Genomic DNA, 24211 nt, shown 5'->3' with positions numbered 1-24211 from the left:
ATTTTGGAAAACAACCAGTTTTAGTTTGCAAATAAGTAAGGTAAAACGAAAGCCACTTAAGCCCACTTAGAAACTATTATTTTTCAAAAGTGTATGTGAATGTGTGTACTTAAAAATGTGTACTTCAAATTATGAATGATAATTTTACATAGAGTAAGTTTAGCTTTTTCCCCAAAAAAGTCTCATTTTGTCATTTTTGTTGTTGTTGTTCACTTCATCATACATTGGTAAAAGCTTTCCTGTATGAGGAGTGGTCTTTGTGCCAATATTTGAGAGTACAATCTAGACCATTATGTCCTGTGTAAGCTCAGATTATTTAATATTTTTGGTCACTGATGATGTTCTTAAGAATAAGTATGCTTTTAGATGTAGCTAAATAGATGTAATCTGTACAATAGTAATTAAAATAAGCAGTATTCTGTGAACATTAATCTTTGAAGTATCCAAGATTTATAAATATCTTCTATAAGTAGATTAAATTACAATGACTATTTCAATCATTGATCATACTAATGCATGTTTTCCAGATTTTTGAGAATTTATTTATGGCAAGTAAATGAAAAAGTAATGCTTTAGAAATGGAGTTGATAAAAAATAAAATTGAAGAATGCAAATATTCTTATTTCCTACAAAAATAAGGTTCCTTTTTTTTTTTTCTTTCTCAGCCAATCGACTTTGAAACAAATAGGATGTTTATCCTTATTGTTGCTGCAGAAAATCAAGTGCCATTAGCCAAGGGTATTCAGCACCCACCTCAGTCAACTGCAACTGTGTCTGTTACAGTTATCGATGTGAATGAAAACCCTTATTTTGCCCCAAATCCCAAGATCATTCGCCAAGAAGAAGGCCTTCATGCGGGTACCATGTTAACAACATTCACTGCTCAGGACCCAGATCGATATATGCAGCAAAATATTAGGTATCGAATGCCATTTATGGTGTTTTTGTAGTTAGAGTATATTCTATGCTATGCATAACATTTATTTACCACTTGAGTAAGAGATTTTTATAGGAACCCTATTATAAGATCATTTTTAACTCTTTGATAAATAGATCAATGAGTATTAGATAGGAAATAGAAGAATGAATCTACTCATATATTAATTGAAGAAAAAAATGTCATTTGTCTTTTTCTTCCCCCTCCCTTTTTAAAATATTTATTTATGTTTTAGCCTGTGCTTTTTCTAGCACAAAAACCTACAGTGAATAAACACAGTAAACACAGTCTCCTTTCGAGGAGATTCGAAAGTTTATAACATTTATCTCTTCTCCATGTATTAGGAAGAAGAGAAACTCATGCCAAAACCAAGATCTAAGAGCTCATTATCTTCATCCCTTAACTGCACAGTAGCTATAGGACTTATAAAACATTTCTGTATAGATTTCCAACATCAGCAAAATCTAATTTATCCTTCCTGGTGAGGGAGTAGATGGTTGGCAAAGTATGCCCACATGGCTATTATCTATTCCTGGTGATGATAATTTTTTAAATTAGCTTATTTTTTTTTAAAATTCTTTTAGCATTGCAGCTAGCGGGTAAGCTGTGCATTTTCTCCATTCTCTATATTGATAATATAAAGATAGCTAAAGAGGTAATTAATAAGTGTGTTGAACTCCTACAGATCTTAACCTCTGTAACAGGATATTTTTCCCAATCTGCATGTTGGTTATGTGAGTTTGAAAATCTCACTCCACCCCAAATAAAAAGGGAGTTCAACCTGATAAATTTACTTATGCATATAAATCCACTGATAGAAAATTAAACGTGTATTTTTCCCCTATACATAATTGTCCTGTACATCAGGGCTACTGCTTAATTAGAAGGTGCGATTGAGCTATCTGGCTATCAGTTGAACTAGACAAGAGATCAAAGCAAGATCTGTCAAATCTACCCTAAAAGAGAGTAGAAAGACTATACCCCTAACAGCTCCCAAACCATTGCCACAGAAATAATTTTCCATGTTAAAGCTGTATTTCTAAATATCATCTACAGAAATGCAAATGATCACATTTGGAATTAAATGTGTAAAATATGATTTCTTTTTAAAATTTCATATAAAAATTAAAGTCAATGCACTTTTATTTTGTAGATACACAAAATTATCTGATCCAGCTAATTGGCTAAAAATAGATCCTGTGAATGGGCAAATAACTACAATTGCTGTTTTGGACAGAGAATCACCAAATGTGAAAAACAATATATACAATGCTACTTTCCTTGCTTCTGACAATGGTATGTAATTAAATATAGTCAATGTATTATCCTGTGTGATGTTAAACAGAGTAGAGTCTCATCATGAATCCATCTTCAGGAAATGAGGTTTTTCTCTGAAACTCAATTGTCTCGGAAACTGACCTTTATTACTCTCAGGCCCCAAGTCCTGTATTTTCCATTTCCTCTGAGCTTTCTATAACTTGTCTGCCTGCCTTCTGTGACGAATGTTCCCAGTGTCCACACACTCTCCATGGTAGTTGCATGTTGTGGTTACAGGGCTCTGTGGCTTTTCTGCTCAGCTGCATGTAGATAGCTTACTATTGCAGGCTGAGTCATCCTCAGTGGTCCCAGACACCACTTTTTGAATTGATCTCTGTTTCTTTTTTTTTTTTTTATAAATTTTATTGTTATATTCCCCATACAATTGCAGCCCCCCCCATTCTGACCCCAATCCCTCCCCTCCCGCCCCCGCCCCCCTAAAAGTGTCTCTGGTTCATAGTTTTTTGTTGATTTTGATTTTCACTTTCTTATAGTTATTCATTTTCCTGGTCCCTTATTTAAGTTTTCTAGATTCCTGCTATGAGTGAGACCATCCGGTATTTTTCTTTTTCTTTTTGGCTTATTTCGCTGAGCATGATCTCTGTTTCTTCTAGTCAGTCTTTTGCTGACATCATTTTGTCTGTCCCTAGCATTATCCTCTCTGTAATTCTCTGTAGTCTATATGGACTAGGAAATACATTAGTTTAGTGCATAAATTGAAATGAGTGAGTGCATAAGCTTTATTGTGTTGGTTTTGGAACATACAATTTATCACCTTTTCTCTTTCTGGGTCTCTGTTGGATTCTAAATGGTTGAGATTAATAGAAAGCCCCCCCCCCTTTTAAAGAGAGATAAGTAAAATGACCTATTCAAAACTGGTAATGGACTTGTTTTACTTCATTAATGCTCCTATGACCTGTGTTTAAGAGTGCAAGCTCTGAAGTTCTGCCTGACCTTCTGGGTCAGTCTGGGTCCAGACTCCAGATTTACCAATTTAAAACTGTGGGATTGGCAACAAAATTTTAATCTGTCCATTTCCTTTTTGTGTTAAATAGGGCTCATGGTAACAGAATCTAACTCATAGTGCATTAGAGAAAAATAAAAATAGCTAGTACAAAGAAATCTTATAAAATACCGCCAGGCACAAACTAAACACTCAAATATTTCTGTTGTGTTAATAGTTTCAAAACTGAAATACAACCATCTTTTAAAACACTTTTAGTGTGGAACTTTGAAAGTTAGTTTCTAATAAAAATATCAGACTTCGACTTGGCATTCAAACTGTGCACTTTGAAAAATGTTGCTTATCAATACTTTTGATAAGAACAGTTTCAGTGAACCTTTTTGGATCCAGTGTAAGATTCAATGAGGTCATATCTGTTGTAAATCTTAAGTGGGGACTGGGCTAAGCATTATTTCTTACCCTTCCTAATATAAGACCTACTGTTGAAATATTTAGAATTGAAACTTGGTGGAAACCGCTTCTGCTTCTGTTCTGTGCTCTCCCACCATTTGGAAGGGGTGGCCTTCTTTTACAGGGGTGCTTAGAAAGAGAGATCTCACACTATTAAGTTGAGATTTAAAGAGCTATAAAATTCTATATATGAATGTTGATATGGGTTATAACCAGACTCATATTTGCTAAGGTGGACTGTTTTCTAGTTGAAAGGGTGTTTGCTTGATCAGGGAGAGAAGTGAGCAGTTAAATCTTATAGCACTAAGGCCTGCAAGTGCACTTGACATTAAATCACAAGGCAGGATTGGGATCCCCATTCTGCTCCTTAATGAGGGGGCGAGCTCTCACACTCTCTGCACCTTCATTTCATTAAGGTGTTTTCGCTGCTTACTTAGTCTATGAAATTGTAATGACAGTCCAATAATATTAAATGTGATAATAAATGTTAAAGTTCCTCAGACACCTTATCATGGTATCATGGTGGTATTAGAATATTGTTAACAGAGGCTGCACCCCTCCACCTTAACTCTCCCTGCTCTACGAACCCTCCTGTCCATCAAGGGGCCTTAGAGATCGCTCTAGTCCCCTCTGCAGGATGGTGTGTGTGCACAGTCCTAGTTACATGACCTTGGGCAGGTCTCTTAAATCTATGGGTCTCAGTATGTAACCCTATTTAAAAAATGGTTGTATAACAATGGAATATTACTCAGCAATCAAAAAAAGATAAACACATGCAATTTGCAGCAACATGCATGGAGCTGGAAGGGATCATGCTCAGCGAAATAAGCCAGAAAGAAAAAGAAAAATACCGGATGGTCTCACTCATAGCAGGAATCTAGAAAACTTAAATAAGGGACCAGGAAAAAGAATAACTATAAGAAAGAAAATATCAAAATCAACAAACAACTATGAACCAGAGACACACTTTGGGGGGAGGGCAGGGAAGGAGGGATTGGGGTCAAAATCAGGGGGTTGCAATTGTATGGGGAATATAAAAATAAAATAAATAAATAAATAAACAAATGTTTCTGATATGCATCACTGTAAATAAAAAAAAAGGTTGTATTTCCATTATAGTATGTTTATAAAATGGTCACAATATATTTATATACAACAGATTTTTACATTCTGTTGTATGTGTTATATTTATTTGTAAATATTTATAATATAGCAGAGGTCAAATCACCAGACTAAATTATTATTATAAGTGGTAGAGACATTTTTTAAGAAATGAGAATGTGTTTGGGGTCAGCAGAACTTTAGTAGCAACCCTATCACTTATTAAAGTGTGCATTTTACACATATCTAGGTTCCTCATGTGTTCAGACCTCTTTCATAAGATTACAATGAAATAATGTATATAAAAAACTGAACCTCTATCAAGGAGATATTTGGTTTATCAATAAATATCATTTTTCTTCTCCCTGTGTTTCTTTCCCAGATGACATCTATGCTCTGAGTTACTTGTCTGTGGACTGTTTCAATATTTCATATCTGTGTTGAGGCATTCTTACATTCTTTCACGCGCATGTCTTGCTTCTCCACAAAAAGTGTAGGGTCTGCCAGTTCGTGAGCCTGGCTCTGCTTCTCTTGAGTTCCCTGCATTGCCTGGAGGTGTGGTTAGCTCAGGGCCTAGAGTAATGGACAGCGAGGGCAGGGAAGGTGCAGAAGTGCACCGGCAGGAAAATGTGTTGGTACCGTGCTCTCTCCCAGAGACCAGTAGTGGCAGCTCAGGGTCATCCTAGAGAGGAAGCAAGAAGTGACCTTGTTCCAAAAAACTGTCTGCCCAGACACTGTAGCAACTAGAATTTTCCAAGGTTATATAGTGAAAAGGACAAAAGTTTAGAAGTTTTGAGAATTTTGCTGTAATTGAGGCTCATGGGAGATTGTTCAGCATGAGTTTGTGATTTTTTTCTCTTTTAAGGAATTCCTCCTATGAGTGGGACGGGAACACTACAGATCTATTTACTTGATATTAATGACAATGCCCCTCAAGTGCTACCTCAAGAGGCAGAGACTTGTGAAACTCCAGACCCCAATTCAATTAACATCACAGCACTTGATTATGACATTGATCCAAATGCTGGACCATTTGCTTTTGATCTTCCTTTGTCTCCAGTGACTATTAAGAGAAATTGGACCATCACTCGACTTAATGGTAAGAACAGGTTAATTATTTGAATATGTGTATAGTTGAAAGGTTTGTGAAGACTGGTATGAAAAGTTAATTTAGGAGCTTTATAATCTACTCATTAAACAGATTTTAAATGCTACTTAAAGTTTAAACAAGATATTAAAGCCCCTTCAAACTAAAAAGTCATCACAAAGCAGCATAGTTATAGTTCTCTTTATATGTAGTATTAGGCAGCAAATACGTTCTAGAAAATGCTGTGTGTGTTTTTTCTTTTATCATACTATGTATTAACTGTCAAACTATATTTCAGGTGATTTTGCTCAGCTTAATTTAAAGATAAAATTTCTTGAAGCTGGGATATATGAAGTTCCAATTATAATCACAGACTCGGGTAATCCTCCCAAATCAAATATTTCCATCCTTCGTGTGAAGGTTTGCCAGTGTGACTCCAATGGGGACTGCACGGATGTAGATAGAATTGTGGGTGCAGGGCTTGGCACAGGTGCCATCATTGCCATCCTGCTGTGCATCATCATCCTGCTCAGTAAGTACTGTTACTTGCTCTTGGATATTAATTCTTTTTGCCTCTTGAATATTTATTTAGCAAGTTAACTTGCTGCTGCCCTTCAAAATAATCTAACAACTGTCTTACCTCTGAGCATCTTCTTGCTGATCACATAAGGGACAGCCTAGGTGACTTCAGTATAAGACAAACCCTTAGCATTTTTTCAAGACTTCTGTGTAGCAAACCAGCCTGGATACTGCTTTCATGCCTGTTGCCATGTGTTAATGCTGATGGGTTGGGGGGCCAGAGCAACTCTTTTCATGGAAAAATGTTACCCAGTCCAAAGTTAGAGCACTTATGATTTGAGTATGAATTTATGGCACATAGTTGATGATTTAGGAAAATAAGTATATTGCTTTACTTCGCTTTTTGTCATATAAAGCACAGTCAGCATCCTGCTCCAGTCATGCAAGGATCAAGGTATTTGTTTCTGAAGGGCTGTGTAAAATAGTGAGAGATTGTACTTTATCCAGCACATTTGATAATAGAAATGATTACACAGCTCAATAAATTGTCTTTCTTTAGAGCAAGTCTAGTAAAAGGAATTGCTTCTTTTTAAGATATTTTGCAATCTTTGGTTCAATGGAATGCAAGAAATTAACCACTGGAAAGTACTTTAGGAACTACTTCTAAGCAGGCAGGTTAAAAGAATAAATTGCCTAGGCCCTGTGTTTTATTGTTGAATAGCAGCAGGACTTAGTTTATTGTGCGATCATGCTATGCACCAATCACTTTCTTGAAAATGTTGGCCATTTCTTTTATGTTTTCTCCATTTACAAGTGTTCTGGTAATTTAGAATTCTGTCCCTTTATTCTAAGCAATTACTATAGAAGCCTGAGCATTTTTTACTTCCTGTGTGGAGACTACTTTGACTATAATTTGAAACCTACATGCTATACTAATAATCCACTTGCTAGATTTAGACCTGGAACAATGGCAAATGAGATCATGTATCTGGCTTTAAAAGGAGGATATTTACTTTTATGGCCAATAATAAAAATGTGCTCAAATAGGAGTCATTAAATCTTTTGCTTCAGGATGTAAACTGATATCCCAGATTTTAGAGAGAATGCGTTCCTAGATGTGCACTTAGGGATGTGTTTCAATTTCAACTAAACTGTGGTATATATGCCAACCTTATCAAGAAAGACCTAGATATGATGGATTATGGCATCAAGAAGTGACTGTAGCATTTTGAAGGGAAATAAATTGGTGCTGATTTTCACATCAACACCTGAAAAATGTATGGTTCTAAGCCTGGCACAAAAGTGTAAAACATGAAAGCCTGATGTTATTTCAGTGCTCAAACTTATCCCTTTAGCCTTCTTACCTGAGTTATGCAATTTAATACAAAAAGGAATGCACAAGAATGCAGTAGGAAAACACCGGCCTTTAGGAATCAAATGTCCTCAAGATCTAGTTACTGATCCAATTCCAGTTTACTACTCAAGTCATCTTGGCAAGTGCTGCCCTCCTTAAGAAGTGCTGTCCTCTCTGATTTGGGGAATATAATGATGACTGATCAGCCTGAATGCAAGAGCAATTAAAGAACAAGTGCAGTTGAATTGACTGTAGTTTGCTGTTTTAGAATTTATGTGCTATTCTAGTAGGAATATCCTGTCTTCTAGCAAGTCAAAATGAAAGGTAGAAATAATCATTGTTCCCATTTGTAGATGATGAAACTGAGGACAGATGTTTGCCCAGCAAGTTCACAGGGTACCAGGTCTTCACATGAAACCCAATGCTTGGACCCTACTTTGTCCTGTCTCTTTGTGTGGGACCAGAAACAAATGACAGAGTGGAAGACACACTGCAAACTCTTGACCTATATAAACATAAATTATTAGTATTGAAGAGTGTGATTAGATAGTAAAGTCTAAAAAATTAGGGAATTCATTTTTTTTTTATTCTTCTTTCCCAGTCCTCGTTCTCATGTTTGTGGTATGGATGAAGCGCCGGGATAAAGAGCGCCAGGCCAAGCAACTTTTAATTGATCCAGAAGATGATGTAAGAGATAATATTTTAAAATATGATGAAGAAGGTGGAGGAGAAGAAGACCAGGTGAGCAATATTTTTAATCTTTAAAATGAAATTTTATGATCATATCGTTTAAATGGTAGAAGAAATGTTAATAGATACAGTTAAAAAATAGTATCAAGCTTCATTTCTGTTACCATATTATCAAGCACTTGGTGAATTCTTCCCAAGGGGCGCTGTACGTTTCTTGAATTTTTTCTCAAGGTACCAAATGTTATTATATTTATTTTGTAAGAAAATCATTATCACTGTTTCAAGGAGCCTAATAATTAAATCCAATTCAGTTCTATTTGTACTTATAAAAATATTTTTCTTCCTAGGATGTCCCAAATACAAGTAATTTCTACCTTGGGATTTAGATATTTCTATATATGGCAGAAAACACTTCATCCTACAAACATTTACCAAGCAAATTCAACATTACAGGGATTATTTTAATCACTGGTAATCTACAGGTAGGCAGAGCAAGTAAATATATGCCCTCACAGGTCTTATATTCCTGAGAAATATTTGAGATTAGAGACAGTATCTAGGTCATCTTTTATTCCTTAGTGTCTCTGGCTCATAGTACTTACTCAATGAATGTTGGAAGTTCCCTTCTGGCTTTAAAATTACTTGAGTTTCTGTATCACCATACAATATGTATATAAATGGTGGATGAGAATGACTATAATAGAAAGTCTTTCTATGCTATAGATCTTTATATGCTAGGAAGAAATGTTTTATATAATAGCTAACTTTTATAGGGGCTGTACTACATACCACATATTCTGCTAAGTATATTAAATGTTACATTTAATCTTAGAAACCTGAGGTGTTTTACTGTGGATATATCCCTTCCATGATAGAAAACAGTTTAGAGATGGTTGGATTCTACAAACTCATACAACTAGGAAATGATAGATAATTATCTCACGGTCCTAACTATTCTGATAGAGTTCTTCTTGAAATTATCTAGAAGCTATTACTGTAATCCAGGAAAAATCACTATGACAGGTTTTTCTTAGACACATTTGATAGGTATATCTTTTCCACTCACTAACATAAATTTCAGGGGTAGCAGTCAGAAAAAGAATCCAGAAATCTTGGGTCTGAGATTATTATTATATATTAAGACTTACTCAGTTTTAACTATTTAGGTAGGCATTAGTGATAATATTGTTAAGTAAAAACAAATTTCCATGACCATATTTTCTCTTTCCCTTCTTTCCTCCTTTATGGAAATAATACATCTCTCTTTGTTCTGCAGACGCATTCACTTCTACTGTTGTGTTAGCCCTTGTGGAAGACATCATAGTTTTCCTTTTTCCATGTGCAACAAATTGCGTGCTTGCTTTCAGTTTGTAATTGGTAGAGCCAGAACTCAAGTCTGCCTTGTCTTTTTTTTTTATATAGTTGGTAATGTTTATTAATGATTTGATTTCAAATTACAAGACAATGGTACTGATGATAGGAGACACAAAATTACTTTGAGGACAACTAACATTTTTTAAATTATTATATTATTTTTTATTGCGGTAACCTAGGATTTTATTGTGGTAACCTCAGAAAATTATATATTTTAGGAATATAAGGTTCACACAGCTTCAGGTGTGAACACCACATCTACCACCAGAATACCAGTAATCCTTTACCACAGCCCATTGTCACACCCACGTCTTATGATTACAGATTTCATGCTTGATTTAAAATAACTCAAGTCTCTCCTTTAGTAGAGATGCATATTTAAAGTCTGTTGAAAACTTGACTTGTGTGTAAAGCTGTTTTGAAAACTGGCTAATTAAAGTGGCTCTCTAAATATGCCCCAGGGTTTTGTGCTTACGAATGTCTTTGGATATTAAAATTCATGTTTGGCTTAATCCTAATTAATCTATCTTTTCACTTTCCTGAGCTATGTTTAAGATCAGCAAATGTATATTGATCATATTCTCTTACAAATCTTCTACTTTTGGCATTTTATTTTTCATGACATTGTGCATGATTTTCTAGACATAAACCTACACCCACCTTTTAATGAATCTTCTGTAAAAATAGTAATAGCTGCAGAGCCTGGATGCTACACAAGATCGGAGTCCCATAGGCAGGAACCAAGATAGCCCTCAGCATCCAGGAAATTCCTTGTCACCTAATGTGGTTCTTTCTCTCTCCTCCCCAACAATCCCTTTAAGAAATTGTTTGATGGAGTTATTAGTGTTGTTATTTTAGGAGACTTACTTTATTGAATTTACCCATTTAGATTGATGCTTAAGTTCAAATGGTAAAACTTACTGATTGTGATTTATTAATATCAACCTCATAAATATTCAATCTTTTCTTTTCCTAACCTCTGGATTTTTCTTTACCCCAGATATATCTTCAGCATGAAGGTGTTGTTTCTTACCCGTTTCACCAATAGTCCAAAGATTTTTCTGGAGCCTTCTCTATATTGTTTTCTGGTACTAATTTCTCTGTTTAATACTGATCTTCTTGTGGTATCTTTTTGTAGCCTCTTAGTTCTTGTATGGCATTTTAGTCTATATCAAGAGCCTCCACCCACTTCTGATCCTTTGTTATGATATCCATTTGTAGTTCTCATTATATAAATGTGTGACAAAATTGCATAATGGGTTTTTTACCTGGAAAATAGCTTATAAAATCCATTTATTTATCTCTATCACCAAGGCCACTGCCTTAACTTAGATCAGAGTCATCACTTTCATACAATAATGTCCAAATGAGTGTTCTTTTGGTTTCCACCCCTATCCTTTCATTGGAATTTGTTAAATCCAAACTTCCTCGTTAGCATTTCTGGTGGGTGTGCTGGGCGAAGAGCTGATGGCAAGACAGTGGTGGGTGCAGACTCAGGTGGCATGGGGCTCTATCCGACCTGTCCACTCGTGGCTACTACAGTTTCCCTCACAGTCTGGATGAGTAATCCTTTTGCTATTTAATGACAGATTTTTTTTCTCCCACCCCCCCCCCCCTTTGGAGATAAAAGCAGTCACTAGTCTTCTTTCTCCTAGGAAAGGTTTGTCGGTTTCTTTATTTTTGTTCAGTTAGGACCATATGTTCTCAGCTATCTTATGGTTTCAAACATCTGTGATTTGGTAATTTCTCTGGTTTGTTCTTGGATGTTAGAATGTGAATAATAGCCTCATGACTTTATATTCCAACCAGAAGCAGAAGGTTTCCACAGGTTAAAGAGTAACACCATTCATATCAACAAATATTTCCAGCATCCTAGATGCTTCTCTTACCCTCCATGCTCTTGGCCTCTGCCAAAGGTCACCAGACGTTCTTATTTCTATTATTATAGATTAGCACAACCACTCTTGATTATATGATGCAAATGGCTATCATGCAGCAGGAACTTTTTGCCTCTGGCTGCTTTACTCAGCATTATACCTGTGAGATTCATCCGTGCTAAATATAGAAGGACTTTATTTTGTGACTGCTGAATAGTATTCCATTGTAAGTAACCACATTTTGTTTATCCATTCTACTACATTTGGACACTTAAGTATATCCATTTGAATTTTTAAGCATAAAACTCCTATGAACATTCATATGCCTATGTCTTGGTGCATTGTCATCGACATTTGCGCAGGGACTGATTTCTAGATCATAGGATGAGCATCTGTGCAGCTGTAGTCCAGCCCACCCGTTATCCAGAGTGACAGTACCATATTCTGCATCCCCTCACTACAGCCCTGCATGACACCCCAGCTTTCCTACATCTTCACTAGCACCTGTTTTTTTCACTCTTAAAAGTTTTAGCTACACTGGGCCTCCCTGGTGGTCCAAGGGGTTAAGCACTGCACTATGAAGCAATTCGCAGGCTCTGCAGCACCAGTTCAATCTCCGGCCAGCCATGGAGCTATCCACATGGTGCAGCAGATCTCTCATGAATCACCTGCTGCTCCCCTCAGCGGTGTATTTCAGTCAGTCTGCCTGTTCTGTTCCCCACTCTGTCTCTGGTGGATCCTCTCATCCCCTGCATCGCTGGCCTGTGCCCCAGCTCTTGTATGTATAAATAAATAAATCTTTTAAAACAAGTTTTAGCTGCACTGATGGTGTATCTCTGTGGGTTAATTGTGACTTTTTTACTGAGTTAGCATTTTGGTATCTGCCTCAAGAAGTTTCTGTTCGGCTGGTTATCTCTCTGCTTTTCTATTGGGTTGTCTGTCTTTTTCTTATTGAGTTGTAGGAGATTCTTTTATATTACGGATATTATTTCTTTGTCAGATAAATGTTACTGTAAATATCATTTCCCATTCTATAACTTGATTTTTTTATTTTCTTAATGCTGGTTTATGATGAAGAAGTCTTTAATTTTAATGAAGTCCAATTTGTCAATTTTTTCCATTTGCATTTAAGAAAACTCTGTCTACCTTAGAGTAGTAACTCCCCTCTTCCCCCCCGCCAAATTTTTTTCTTTGTATTGTCTTCTTGGAGCTTCATAGTTTTACCTATCACATTAAGTCAGTGATCTATAGCTGTAATGGTTTATTCATCTGGTGGAGGCATGGGTCAGAATTCTTTGTTGTTTTCTTCCTCTCTGGCTATCCAGCGCTCTTTACTAAAAAGATAACCCTTCCCCGCTGCACTGCAGCAGCTCATTTGACATAAAGCAGGTGCTTATACATGTGTGGGTCAATGAGTTTACTTCTGATTCTCCGCCGTACTACTTGTTCATTTGCTGATTCTTGGACTAATACCACACTATTTGTAATATGTCTTCATTTCTGTCTAGATAAATTCCCTAACTTACTTGAAGATTTTTTCTAAGTTTTTGGTGGATTTTACTATTTTTTGTTTCCTTAAAAAATAAGCAAGTTATTTAACATTCTACTTTCTAAGTGATTTTAATCAAATGCTTCTCCATTTCTTTAAATAATATACTATAGCTTTAAATGTCAAAGTCATGGTCAGTTCCTGAGAAGTTCTGTTTTGTGAAATGTGCTGTATACTATTTCCATAATTCATATGTGGCTCCCTGTAAGAAATCCCATTTCTTTGTAGCGTGCATTAAGTCTTTTTGGCAATAAAATGGTTCCTACTTTTCTATTACTTTCTTTGAAGATACTATCTCTTTACAAGAGCGGGCCTTGGGTAAGGGATCGGTGCACATTGCATTCTAGACAAATTTCAGTTGGTTTGTATTATACATAACTGGCATTTTTTTTATTTTAAATGGCACTTTTATTTCAATTTTTCGTTGTTCATACCAGTGTATCAAAATACACTGATTTATTTATTTTTTCACATCATTTTCATTTTTAAAGAATATTTGCTTCCCCAACCCCTCAGGTGTAGTCCCTATAGAGTTCACTTCACCAGTGCACCTGTGCACCATCATCTCAGTCCCCTGTGCTCCTCCCGCCCTCCCTCTGATCCCTCTCCCGCCTCCTCCCCTGCAGTATGTCTGTGATATATAATTGTCCATTTTTACTTTGTTGTGTTTTGTACTGTTATTATATTTTTAACTGATGTCTATTTGATTCCCCTATATTCCTGCTATAAGTGAAGCCATCTGATATTTTTCTTTTTCCTTCTGGCTTATTTCACTGGGCATAATTCCTTCTAGCTCCATCCACGTTGCTGCAAATGGCATCTTTTCTGATTGCTGAATAATATTCCATTGTGTATATATGCCACACCTTTTTGATCCAGTCATCTATTTTGGGGCATTTTGGTTGTTTCCAGGTTTTACCTATTGTAAATAGTGCTGCAATAAACATAGGTGTACAGGAGTTCTTTTGAATCAATGTTTTTGTGTCCTTTGGTTAGATCCCTAGTAGTGGAATTGCCGGGTCAGCATAACTGGCATTTTACAAAGCAGGCGTGATACTTCCAGATGTAGATGCCAACTGTGTAGCTACGCTTGTGATGATCAGTCAGTGGCTTGTGTGATGTCTCCCCAAAATTGTCAGCTTCAAAGGATGGCTGTGTCTCTGAGGTCAGTTTGAACAGTTGGTGGAGGCCTACTCTGCCGTGATTATAGCCAAAGGCAAAGTTTATAGCTGCTGTCCCACAAAGCCTATCCCACCCACAGCTGCTTGGCCAAGAGAAAGGATCCTTCTTAAGGGACTGATTAGAAAGTTGTTAAGCAAAGCAGTCCTCTGCTAGGGTAGCCTTTCTTTTCCCTGCAGTTGATGTGCATGTCTGTTTACATCCTATGCCAAGGCACAGGGTGCCAGTTTAACAAAACAGCTAAGAGGTGCCTTAGGAAAAAACAGAACACCTCTGTATCTTTTTCTTGTTTTGTGCAGAGTAGACACCTATCAGTGCCTGTGCATATTCTGCTTTGGCTTAGGTTGAAAGGAAATTAAGTTGGGCCCGTATTTGAAATGCATGTGGATGTGTTCCCGACAGAGGCAGTATTTCCTCACCATTGACTGTTGGACAGTTTTAGTATAATGTCCAGTCTCTTTTCAGAGGATGACATTCCTTTTATCTGCTTTGCTGCTGTAATCAGCAGGGCTTTTGGTGGTTATCAAGTTTTGTTTAATTACCCTCATTAGTAAGTATCCTTCAGTGCCCTTTTGGCCAGTGGGGCTGGTTGCAGATACTGGATCGCTTTTAATGATCTTTGCATCCACTGTCTTCTATCTCAGCATCAGTAATAAAAGCAGGCTGAATGTATAAAATAGCCAATAGCTCATTTTTCCTGGAACTATCCCATTTTAGCCTTAGGAGACAAAACAGAAACTGTTAGATTCCTACATTTTAAAGCTTAGACTTAATTATAGTTTGCTTGTATGTTAAACACTTGTGGTGTGTGTATCATGTTTATCTCACTCACTGATGACTCACTTTAAGCAACTTCTATCTAAATCACTTGATACTTGGCAACCTTATTGTCCATAAAAGTAGCAAGGGCTATGTATGGTGATCCTAAGTGTTACACAGGGTACTAAATGCTTTATATACATTATTTTATTTGATCTCTCCACAGTATAGCAAAGTAAGCACAAACCATTAGAAAGTAGTAAAGTGGGGATTAAAACCCAGTCCGCTTGTCTCCACAGAAGATGCTATTTAATGATATCTTTTTACTATCCTTGAGACAGCTCAGGCTCATTCAGGTAATTAAAATAGTCCCTTTTAGGGTGTTATTTGAATTCATCACAAGATTGTCCCTTCCTTGAAGTAGGCTCTGGAATATTCAGTCCCTTCCTCTACTTTTAAATTTTCACTTGTAAAATTTTCCACTCTGAGGGCCTAGAATTGTGGTGGGAATTTTGGAAATAGGAGAGAAAGTGCTGTTTTTCCTGTTAAGGGGTTTTATAAATGACAGTCAGTGGCTCCTGGGTCCTTCGGACCTGGCTGGTGGGTTCAGGGTAACAGAGAGCCTTGAAAGGGCAGGGTTTGTCATCTCCTCAGGCAGAGTCAGCTCTTCAGAGAGTAATCTGACACTGGTCAGAGCGGGTTATGGCAGAAGGCTACTGAGGACCCCACATCAATTTCTGCTTGATCAGTCTGGGGTTCTTGGCCTTTATGATCTGCTGTATTCCAGGCGTGGCCACCCATACTCAGTCTGCCCTGAGCGCAGTATCATCGCTAGCTCTATTTTCCCCTCTCCATCTCTCTGACAAGGCACAGCACCTGTGGGCCCAGTAGATTTCATGTCCCAGGACTGGGAGGACTTGATCTGAATCCCCAAATTTCATTTCTTAAGTTTCAGAGACTTGCTCAAGGCTAGTTTCTTATGCATCAGATATGGTTCTGAACTCTCAGAGAAAGTACAGGATACCAATCCTGATAGTTTGGGGGGTTGGGGCATGTCTGAAAGCTGCATTCTGTGTCACTTTAAAGTCACAGTTCAGGGTGTCTGTTCACAAAAGCCCAAGGCTGTGTTTTATTTCACTGGCTGAGTTTAAAAATTGAAGAAAATTCACATAAATTTTGAATCACCCAATCCTCTTAAGATAGAAAGATCTAAAAATGTGGCCTTCATTCTGACATGACAATAATTGTTGGAAACTAAATAGAGACTTCCTCTTTATGCAGAAAAAAACATGCTCCAGTAGTTTTTCTTCCTTTTTTTTATACCAACCCAGCTTTATTGATTTATGTTATCAGCCTGTCCTTTATAGATGCCTAATTTTTACAAACTCTGATTAAATTACAGAGTAATTGCTAGACTTTGGGTTAACAAAAACAGATTTCTCCATGTAACAAGTACCTTAGTGTTCTGGTTGTAAAAAAGTGGATTAGCTACAAATTCATTTAACTGGATATTTTAGTTAAACTAGGATAACATTTGTAACTAAGATTTCAGTGACCTAATCCTAGTTGAAATATTTTTCTTGCTTATGTAGCAGTAACTAAATTTCAGGCCATAAGAGTTTGAGACTGGGAGGGGAGGTCTGCTCCACTCTGTACAGTCATTCAGGGACCCAGAGTGCCTGGGGCTACCCCTTTTTCCTGATGTGGCTTCCAAGGTCATCATGGCCACACACAAAAGTTATCACTACATGACAGAAAAGCAAGGAGATGATATGTAGGAAAGTTTAATGTGTCAGGCCTGGAATATGTCACCTCCACTCCTGTCTCAGATGAAGAAAAAGTGACCAGATAAAAGTCTTCTCATCTGGTTAGGTACTTGAATTTAGAGAATCTTTTCTGAGCTTTTTTTTTTAAAAAAAAAGATTAGTTATACAAGAACTGGGGTACAGTCAGAGGTGAGGGAGGGTGAGAGAATTCAGCAGAGACAGAGCGGGGAGCAGAATGAGCAGATGGACTGAAGACACTGCTGAGGGGAGCAGTGGGAGAGACAGGAGAGGTCTGTCGCACCATGTGGGAATCTCCCTGGCTGGCCAGGAATCGAACCCGCGCTGCAGAGGCTGTGGACAGATTCACAATGCTGTGCTCAAACCGCTGTGCCACCGGAGAGGCCTTTTCTGAGCTTCTATGAGATTAGTTTTTCCCCCACTCAGAGTATGTTGCCAGATCACACTTAGGGTTCTGACCACCTGTTATGCCAGAGGGAAGTAGGTCATGGACACAGAGGAGACACAGGAAGCAGCTCATGAAAACAAGGCACTTTATATTAAGTTCACATAAAACTAGGGTGGGTAGCATCCCATTACCTGTAGAACACTTCCCGTCTTCTAAGATACTGAAGTCTTGATCAGGACCAACACTCACACAGGTCAGTAATTGCTTATCATTTCAGGTTAAAAGGAATCAGGATAGAAGCTCTTTTTACTGAGCCAGGTTTCTGAGTCTCCAAAAAAAAATCAGGTGCAATAACTGTATCAATATCAACTGTTTTTTTCTTTTCAATATATAATGAAATTGATTTCTTGTGACTTGTGAAAATTAGTCTCAGTATTTTAATCAATGAGATTCCCCTGAAAGCATGTTGAGCAGAGTTTAGGTTAAGAGTCTTCAGTTCCTATGACACAGGATTTGGATTTTAGAAATGGGTGCTTTAAAGGCTGATCACTCAGTTTCTCTTCTCACCCCTCCATTTGTGTTTTAAGCTGCACTTGGATTGAACTGCCTTTATACTCTTCTGCTTCATATTTCTGTGGCTTAGTACATGGTCTTCACCTCCCAGCTGTTTAGTTACCAAGATTCACCTCAGGACACCTTTTTTTGGGGGGTTCCAGGCACAATCAAGTGCTCTGTTCTCCTATTGCAGCCCATGCCTGCTTCTGTTTTGAGATTTTGTATCTAGCCCAGTCTCAACCTTAAATTCTGAGAGTACAGGGTCTTGTCATACTCATTATTTTATTCCTATATCTAGGCTAGTTGGTATCTGTAGACACTCATAAAACACTTGTGCACTGGATCTTCTCCCTGAATCTCTTAGTTTGCAAGTCAGTACACAAGGTTAATTGAACAAGTACACCCTTGCCAACTTCACTTTCTTCGAATCTCTAAGGTCTGCTAGAAATAATGATAGCATTACCAAATGCTTGCATTCATTATATACTTGTTCTGTGTTAGGCACTGAGCTACTCTGTCAGCTTGCATCTTATAATCTTCCCCAAAACCCCATGAAGAAAATTGTTAGTCCAATTTTCAAACCCAGGTTCGTGTGACTTGAGAAGCCAAGCTCTGTATACTGTGCTAGACATCGTGATAAATCCTTCCTTCCTTCTCTCCCTCCCTTCCTCTCTCTCTTTCTCCCTTTGTCTGTCTGCTGTCTTTCTTCACTTTTTAACAAGCAGGTGTTACCAAGTTACTGGGTAGAACAAAGGCTAACTGCTTAGCCACAGCTTATTAGATATCCAGTCACCTGTAATCTGATTTTAGAATAGACAAAGGATATGGCTCAATTAGTTGGGTAAAGATAAGGCTCCACTTTACAAAGTGAAGCACATTTTAACATTAAAGTTAGAATCTTGGAGACTCAATGTGAATAGCCAAGTTATTTTAAAAAAAAAATGAAGTCCAAATATACAATCTGGGCAACAAGAATGAAAATTAGGCTGACTGCCTAGACAAAAGGAAGGGACAGAGGTTCAAGAAAGCCTCTTGCACCAGCCACTTCCTTGAGTCAAGTGATCTCTGCTGGAGCCAGAGGGTCTCTAAGAACATCCTGCCAATCTCAGGAACCAGCTCTCATGAGCATAACGAAGCTCGACCCTCTGTCTCCAGCAGAGAACGAAGCTGTCTAGTTTAACCATGGTATGTTTGAATCTTTGAAATAATTGTTTCATGGAATCATTCTGCTGTTTAAGCAAACTAACAGATGGCTGAATCTGGACATAACTGTGGAGACCACTTTTAACATTTTTATTGGCAGTTAAAGCACACTTTGTTAATTATATTCCCACATTATTCATCCATTTATTCCCACCTGCAAAACTAGTATATGTTAGTTATTGAAAGAGTGACACTGATTTCACAGTAGGAAAGTTGCACCAGGGTTTGGGTTAGTATTTACTGTCATTCCTTTTTTTACATGCTCTTCTTAAAAACTTATGGCCAGGTGACACATGGGTAATCTGCAGAAAATGTAGAACTGAAACCAGTCCCATTTCCTGCTGGGCATTAACTGTTGTTAATAGGCTCATGATTTACCCTTAGCTTTATATTTGCTATTCCTGTCATTTCGTGTGAATGAACACAATATTTTATGTAATTCATTTTAATATTCTTCCTGACTAATCATAAGTTTATTACATTTTAGAGAAATGAAGTTATCAATACCCCAGTAGTAGCAGTGATGAAGCTCTGAATGGCAAGTTTCTATTAGCACTATGCCAAAAAAAAAAAAAAAAAAAAAAAGGCAAGATACTAAGTGCTGTCAAAGTTCTTCTGGCTGGACAGATCCACAACAGCCATTTTTAAATAAATTAATTGCAGTACATTTGTGTCACGCCCATTATGTATCACCAATGCCTAACTTTTATTTTTCAGTAATAGCAGAGTTGAGGTATTGTGATAGATTGACCAAAAAAAAACCTAAAATATTGACTGTTTAGTCCTTACAGGAAGTTTGTTGACCTCTGATATAGACTTATTCCATTAATGACAAACCCATTAACTGTTTTGTCCAGAAGTTGAATGTGCTAAAGATTAGCACAGAATATTTGTGTAATCTGCCCAAAGTCACCCTGTTCCATATGGGAGAGCCAAGATTTGAATCAATAGGCTCTCATTTCCAAATCTTATCTTTCTAAAGCACATGACAATACTCTCTTTGCTGTATTGAGTTTATTTGTAAATTTATCTTAAAGACTATATCTCTTTAGGAAATGCCAAAATGATGTGATATAAAATAGTCAAGCGTTTGGAAACTGTCACCATATTACTGACCAAATGTTGCCATTTCTTTATTACCTATTTTAGGTTTCCTCCAAAATAGAATAATAGGTCATACTAAGATAGAATGACTTTGATCTTGTCTGCGTGGTAACATTTTCATTTTTTGTAAGGAGAAATTGGAGCTTGGAGAAAGAATGTGGAACTGAAGATGTAAATAGATAACTATTATACCCTTTGTCACCCTAGAGAACTTGGAAGGGTTAGGAAAATACACTTCTCTTTCTAGATCTGTAACTGAATTCCATGAAAAGAATAGGAAATAACAAACATTAGAATAAAAATTACATTTCCGATTTCAGGAGAAAAATCATCTTTCTTAAGCTTTGCTACTCTCTGAGATCATAAAAGGTCTATGCAGCCTCATTCTCCCCAAATCACCTCTTTCACAGCTACTGATGTAATGGTTTATATATTACCCAGTTTTAATTATTTTGAAGTGTGGCCTTTAAAAAGATCTTAGATTAGGACCTCCCCTGGTGGCACAGCAGTTGAGCGCTGGGCTGCGAGGCTGCCCGCAACCTCTGTAGCACCGGTTCGTTCCCTGGCCGCCGGCGAGGGTCCCACCAAAAAAAAAAAAAAAAAAAGATATTAGATTAAAAACTCTATGAGGTCAGTAACTTTGTCTATGATCCAAAAGACTCTTCAGAAAGTATTTGTTGAATCACATTTAGTTGAATTGTGTTTGCTGCACTTTTTCCTAAAAGATTATGCCTCATTTTATGATGAAAAAATAAGTTGTGATACAATTTCAATCATTTTAGTTTCTGAAGTAAAACTACCATTTTGCACCAAAGAATGAACCTTCCAGCTCATTCATAATTCTGAAATCAGAATTTTTAAAAAGTATTAAAAGAAACTCTGACAGGGAGCCTCCCTGGTGGCACAAGGGGTTAAGACACAGCACTATGAAGCAGGCCGCAGCCACTGCAGCATGAATTCGATCCCTGGGCAGGGAGATGAACCACATGGCCCAGCAGACCTCTCCTGACTAGTCCTGACAGTCCTCTCCTGACTACACTGCTCTCCTCAGCAGTGTATTTCAGTCAATCTGCCTGTTCTGTTCCCCTCTCTGTCTCTGGTGAATCCTCTCCCCACTCACACACCTCTGACCTGTATCCCAGTTCTTGTATGCATATAAATCTTAAAAAAAAAAAAAGAAAAGAAAATGACAAGATGGCATGAGGGGTAAACCCTGGGAGCAGAAACTGTGACTGTTCCCTCTTGATATTGACTCCCGCTCCCTCCTCCTGGGAAGTAAAAACTGCTTATGCAGAGAGATTAAAATGCATACAAATGCAGAGAATGGAGGTCCTTCATCTATTTCCAAGTTCTTTTATCTCTGTATTAGGTTTATGATTCAAACCAGAAAAGCTTTCAGAAAGTCTTTTGTTTAGGAGGACTTTAGTAATCCATAAAATCTTGATTTCCCATCATTTTGCCTGTGTAGATAGTTACCATCATAACTACATTTCTCTGGGGGAAAAAAATCAGGTGCTAATGTAATTTACATAAAGTTTGCAAGGGTATTTGACTTACTTGTCAGCAGTTGTATGGTAATATGTTGACACCTTATCACTATTTCATTCAATTATTTTAATGCCAGGAGCTATAGAGTGTGAGATAACAACCTCTCTTCTACTTTCCATGTCGTTGTGCACCTGTCTGAAGAATTTCTTGCCTTTGCCACAGTCAGCTTTTTTCCAGATAACTTTTTTTTTCCCTTCAGAATTTTGTCCACTTACTTTCATGTTAATATTTTTATTTATCTCAGTCACTTCATCTTGAAACAATAAAAATAAATGTATGCTTTATATGGGAATTTCCAAGCAACTTGCCTAAACTAATATAAAGGAGAATTTTCCACTTGTCTCAGCCCTTGCCTAGCAGACAGCAAAACTAGCTGTTGTATTTCATCACTAACCAGGGGGTGTTCATAAATGTTCTAACCAGGTTCTAACCAGGGGGTGTTCATAAATGTCCCTGAGATTGGAGTGCACTCTCCCTCCCATCATGCCTTGCTGGAGCTACGTGAATACTCCCACCAAAAGTCCATGAAGCTTGTTTTCACCAGCCCTGCGCAGACCTGGCTAGGCCCCTGTGCCTAAACAGCAGAGCCATCTTCTCCTTTCTAGCTCTTAAGACCCCTCCCCTTTCTTCCCTCAGCAAACTACTGCGTTTTTTCCCTGGCCTGTGGAAGATGCAGCTTTTTTGTTTTCATATTTCATTTGCTCTGCTGGTCTCTATTTTGTTCTTCCACTCTGCTTAACTGAGTCAGTGACCTTGAGCAAATCATTAACCTCTCTTGAACTGTGGTAATCTATGGAATGGAACAACAGCACCCACTTGGAAGGATTTTTGCTTAGTGTCTATGAGATAGCACATGAGAAAGTAGCTACTATAATTCCTGACAGGTGATGGGCAGCAGGTAAGGCTTGATTTCCTTCTTTCACACTCTTAGAGCTGAAAATGGTATCTGGCACTCAGCAAGCACTCCCTAAATATTTGTGAAATAGTAAATGGATATTTTCATCACTCTCCAAAACAGACTTATTTTGTACACTATTATAGATTCTACCAGCAATGAAACTTTCTGAAATTTTTGCCTGGGATTCCAGAATTTCAACTTATAATGATGCAGCATTATTTTATTTAAACATAACGAAGTGCCTTAAGGTAGATCCGTGGTATAATTTTCTCAAGCAGTTACAAATCATTGAAAATCAGTGGAATTTAGCAAAAAAAAAAAAAAGGCCAGAACCAGAGTTTTACCTAACAAACTTACTAATTCTCCCAGAATTGTATCACCCTTAAGACATTTTAAATCATGGAGGGAAAAAAGTATTTTCTGTTACCTGCAATTTTAATATTCTAATATCGCAATCCCATGCCTACTTTTAATAGTCATTGTCAAATAACACAATTCCCAAACAATAGCACTCATTTCAAACATTGGCAGTCAAGTAAGATTTCCATTGGCATTCACTTGAAAATTAAATTTCTTTGGCATTTAGTAATGTAAAGGTTGATATCATAAGAGAATTTTCACATCCACTTTTTCAGCATTTTAGAGACCAAATACAGGCACAACTAAGAGATATTGTGAGTATACTTTGAGACCACTGAAAAAATTGAATATTGCAATAAAGAAAGTCATAAGTTTTTTTGGTTTCCCAGTGCATGTAAAAGTTTTATTTATACTATACTGTAGCCTATTAAGTGTGTAATAGAATCATGTCTAAAAAACAATGCACATACCTTAAATTAAAAATACTTTATTCCTGAAAAATTCTATTATCTGAGCCTGCAGTGAGTCATAATCTTTTTGGGTCTTGTAAAAAACTGAAACATCTGTAAGTTCAATAAACGAAAGTGCAATAGAGTAAGATATGCCTATAAAGTAGTTCTTCTTGGATTGTTTATTTTTAATTGAGCTATTATTAACATATAACATTGTATTAGTTTCAGGCATACAACAATGATTTCATATTTGTGTATATTGAAACATGATTGCCATGATTAAGTCTAGCTAATTTGGTCACCTACCATAGTTATAAAAATAACTCTTCCTAGGAGAGAGTAAAACTACCTTGGATTGATTCTCTATAACCTTCGGAAGTAAAACGATGGGCCCAATGACCTTGAGAAACTTTTCTGCATCTGCAATTCTCTTTATAATTGTCATCCTACATGTTGTAATTTGTGTGTTTAAATAAAGCACTATGGGATTATAAAGATGTATAATTTAGGAAGTTCACATGGAGTGACCTCTTATCAAAAGACTTAAAATGGGACCCTTTGGTCAGGAGCTCTGACGCAGTTGGGTGTGGACAGAAAAGCCTGACCTTGTTGCCCAAGGCCACCTAGCACACCACTGCTTCTTCCTGCCACCATCAGATTTTCACATTCCATATTTGTGGTAGAGAGAGGGAAAACATCACTGAGAAACTTTCAGTCATGTATTTTAACACATTTTCTAGCTTCCTGTAAATAAGTGGTGTT

General features: G+C 37.2%; 1 protein-coding gene across 2 annotated transcripts in view; it reads left to right on the top strand.

Annotated features, from left to right (window-relative positions):
• Positions 1-24211, top strand: part of CDH2 (cadherin 2) — a gene marked incomplete at both ends in the record, with an annotated part of 210041 nt that overhangs the window by 171562 nt on the left and 14268 nt on the right. For both annotated transcript variants that reach the window (XM_084252257.1, XM_084252258.1), the window contains 5 exons: positions 666-919; positions 2091-2233; positions 5635-5868; positions 6155-6388; positions 8331-8470. In XM_084252257.1, the coding sequence (XP_084108383.1) occupies positions 666-919; positions 2091-2233; positions 5635-5868; positions 6155-6388; positions 8331-8470 (1005 nt within the window). The remainder of the gene's footprint in view (positions 1-665; positions 920-2090; positions 2234-5634; positions 5869-6154; positions 6389-8330; positions 8471-24211) is intronic.

This window comes from Talpa europaea (assembly GCF_964194135.1).
Source record: "Talpa europaea genome assembly, chromosome: 13".
Lineage (NCBI taxonomy): Eukaryota > Metazoa > Chordata > Mammalia > Eulipotyphla > Talpidae > Talpa > Talpa europaea.
Note: the sequence above shows the minus strand (reverse complement) of the source record. Positions and strands in the feature narration are given on the sequence as shown.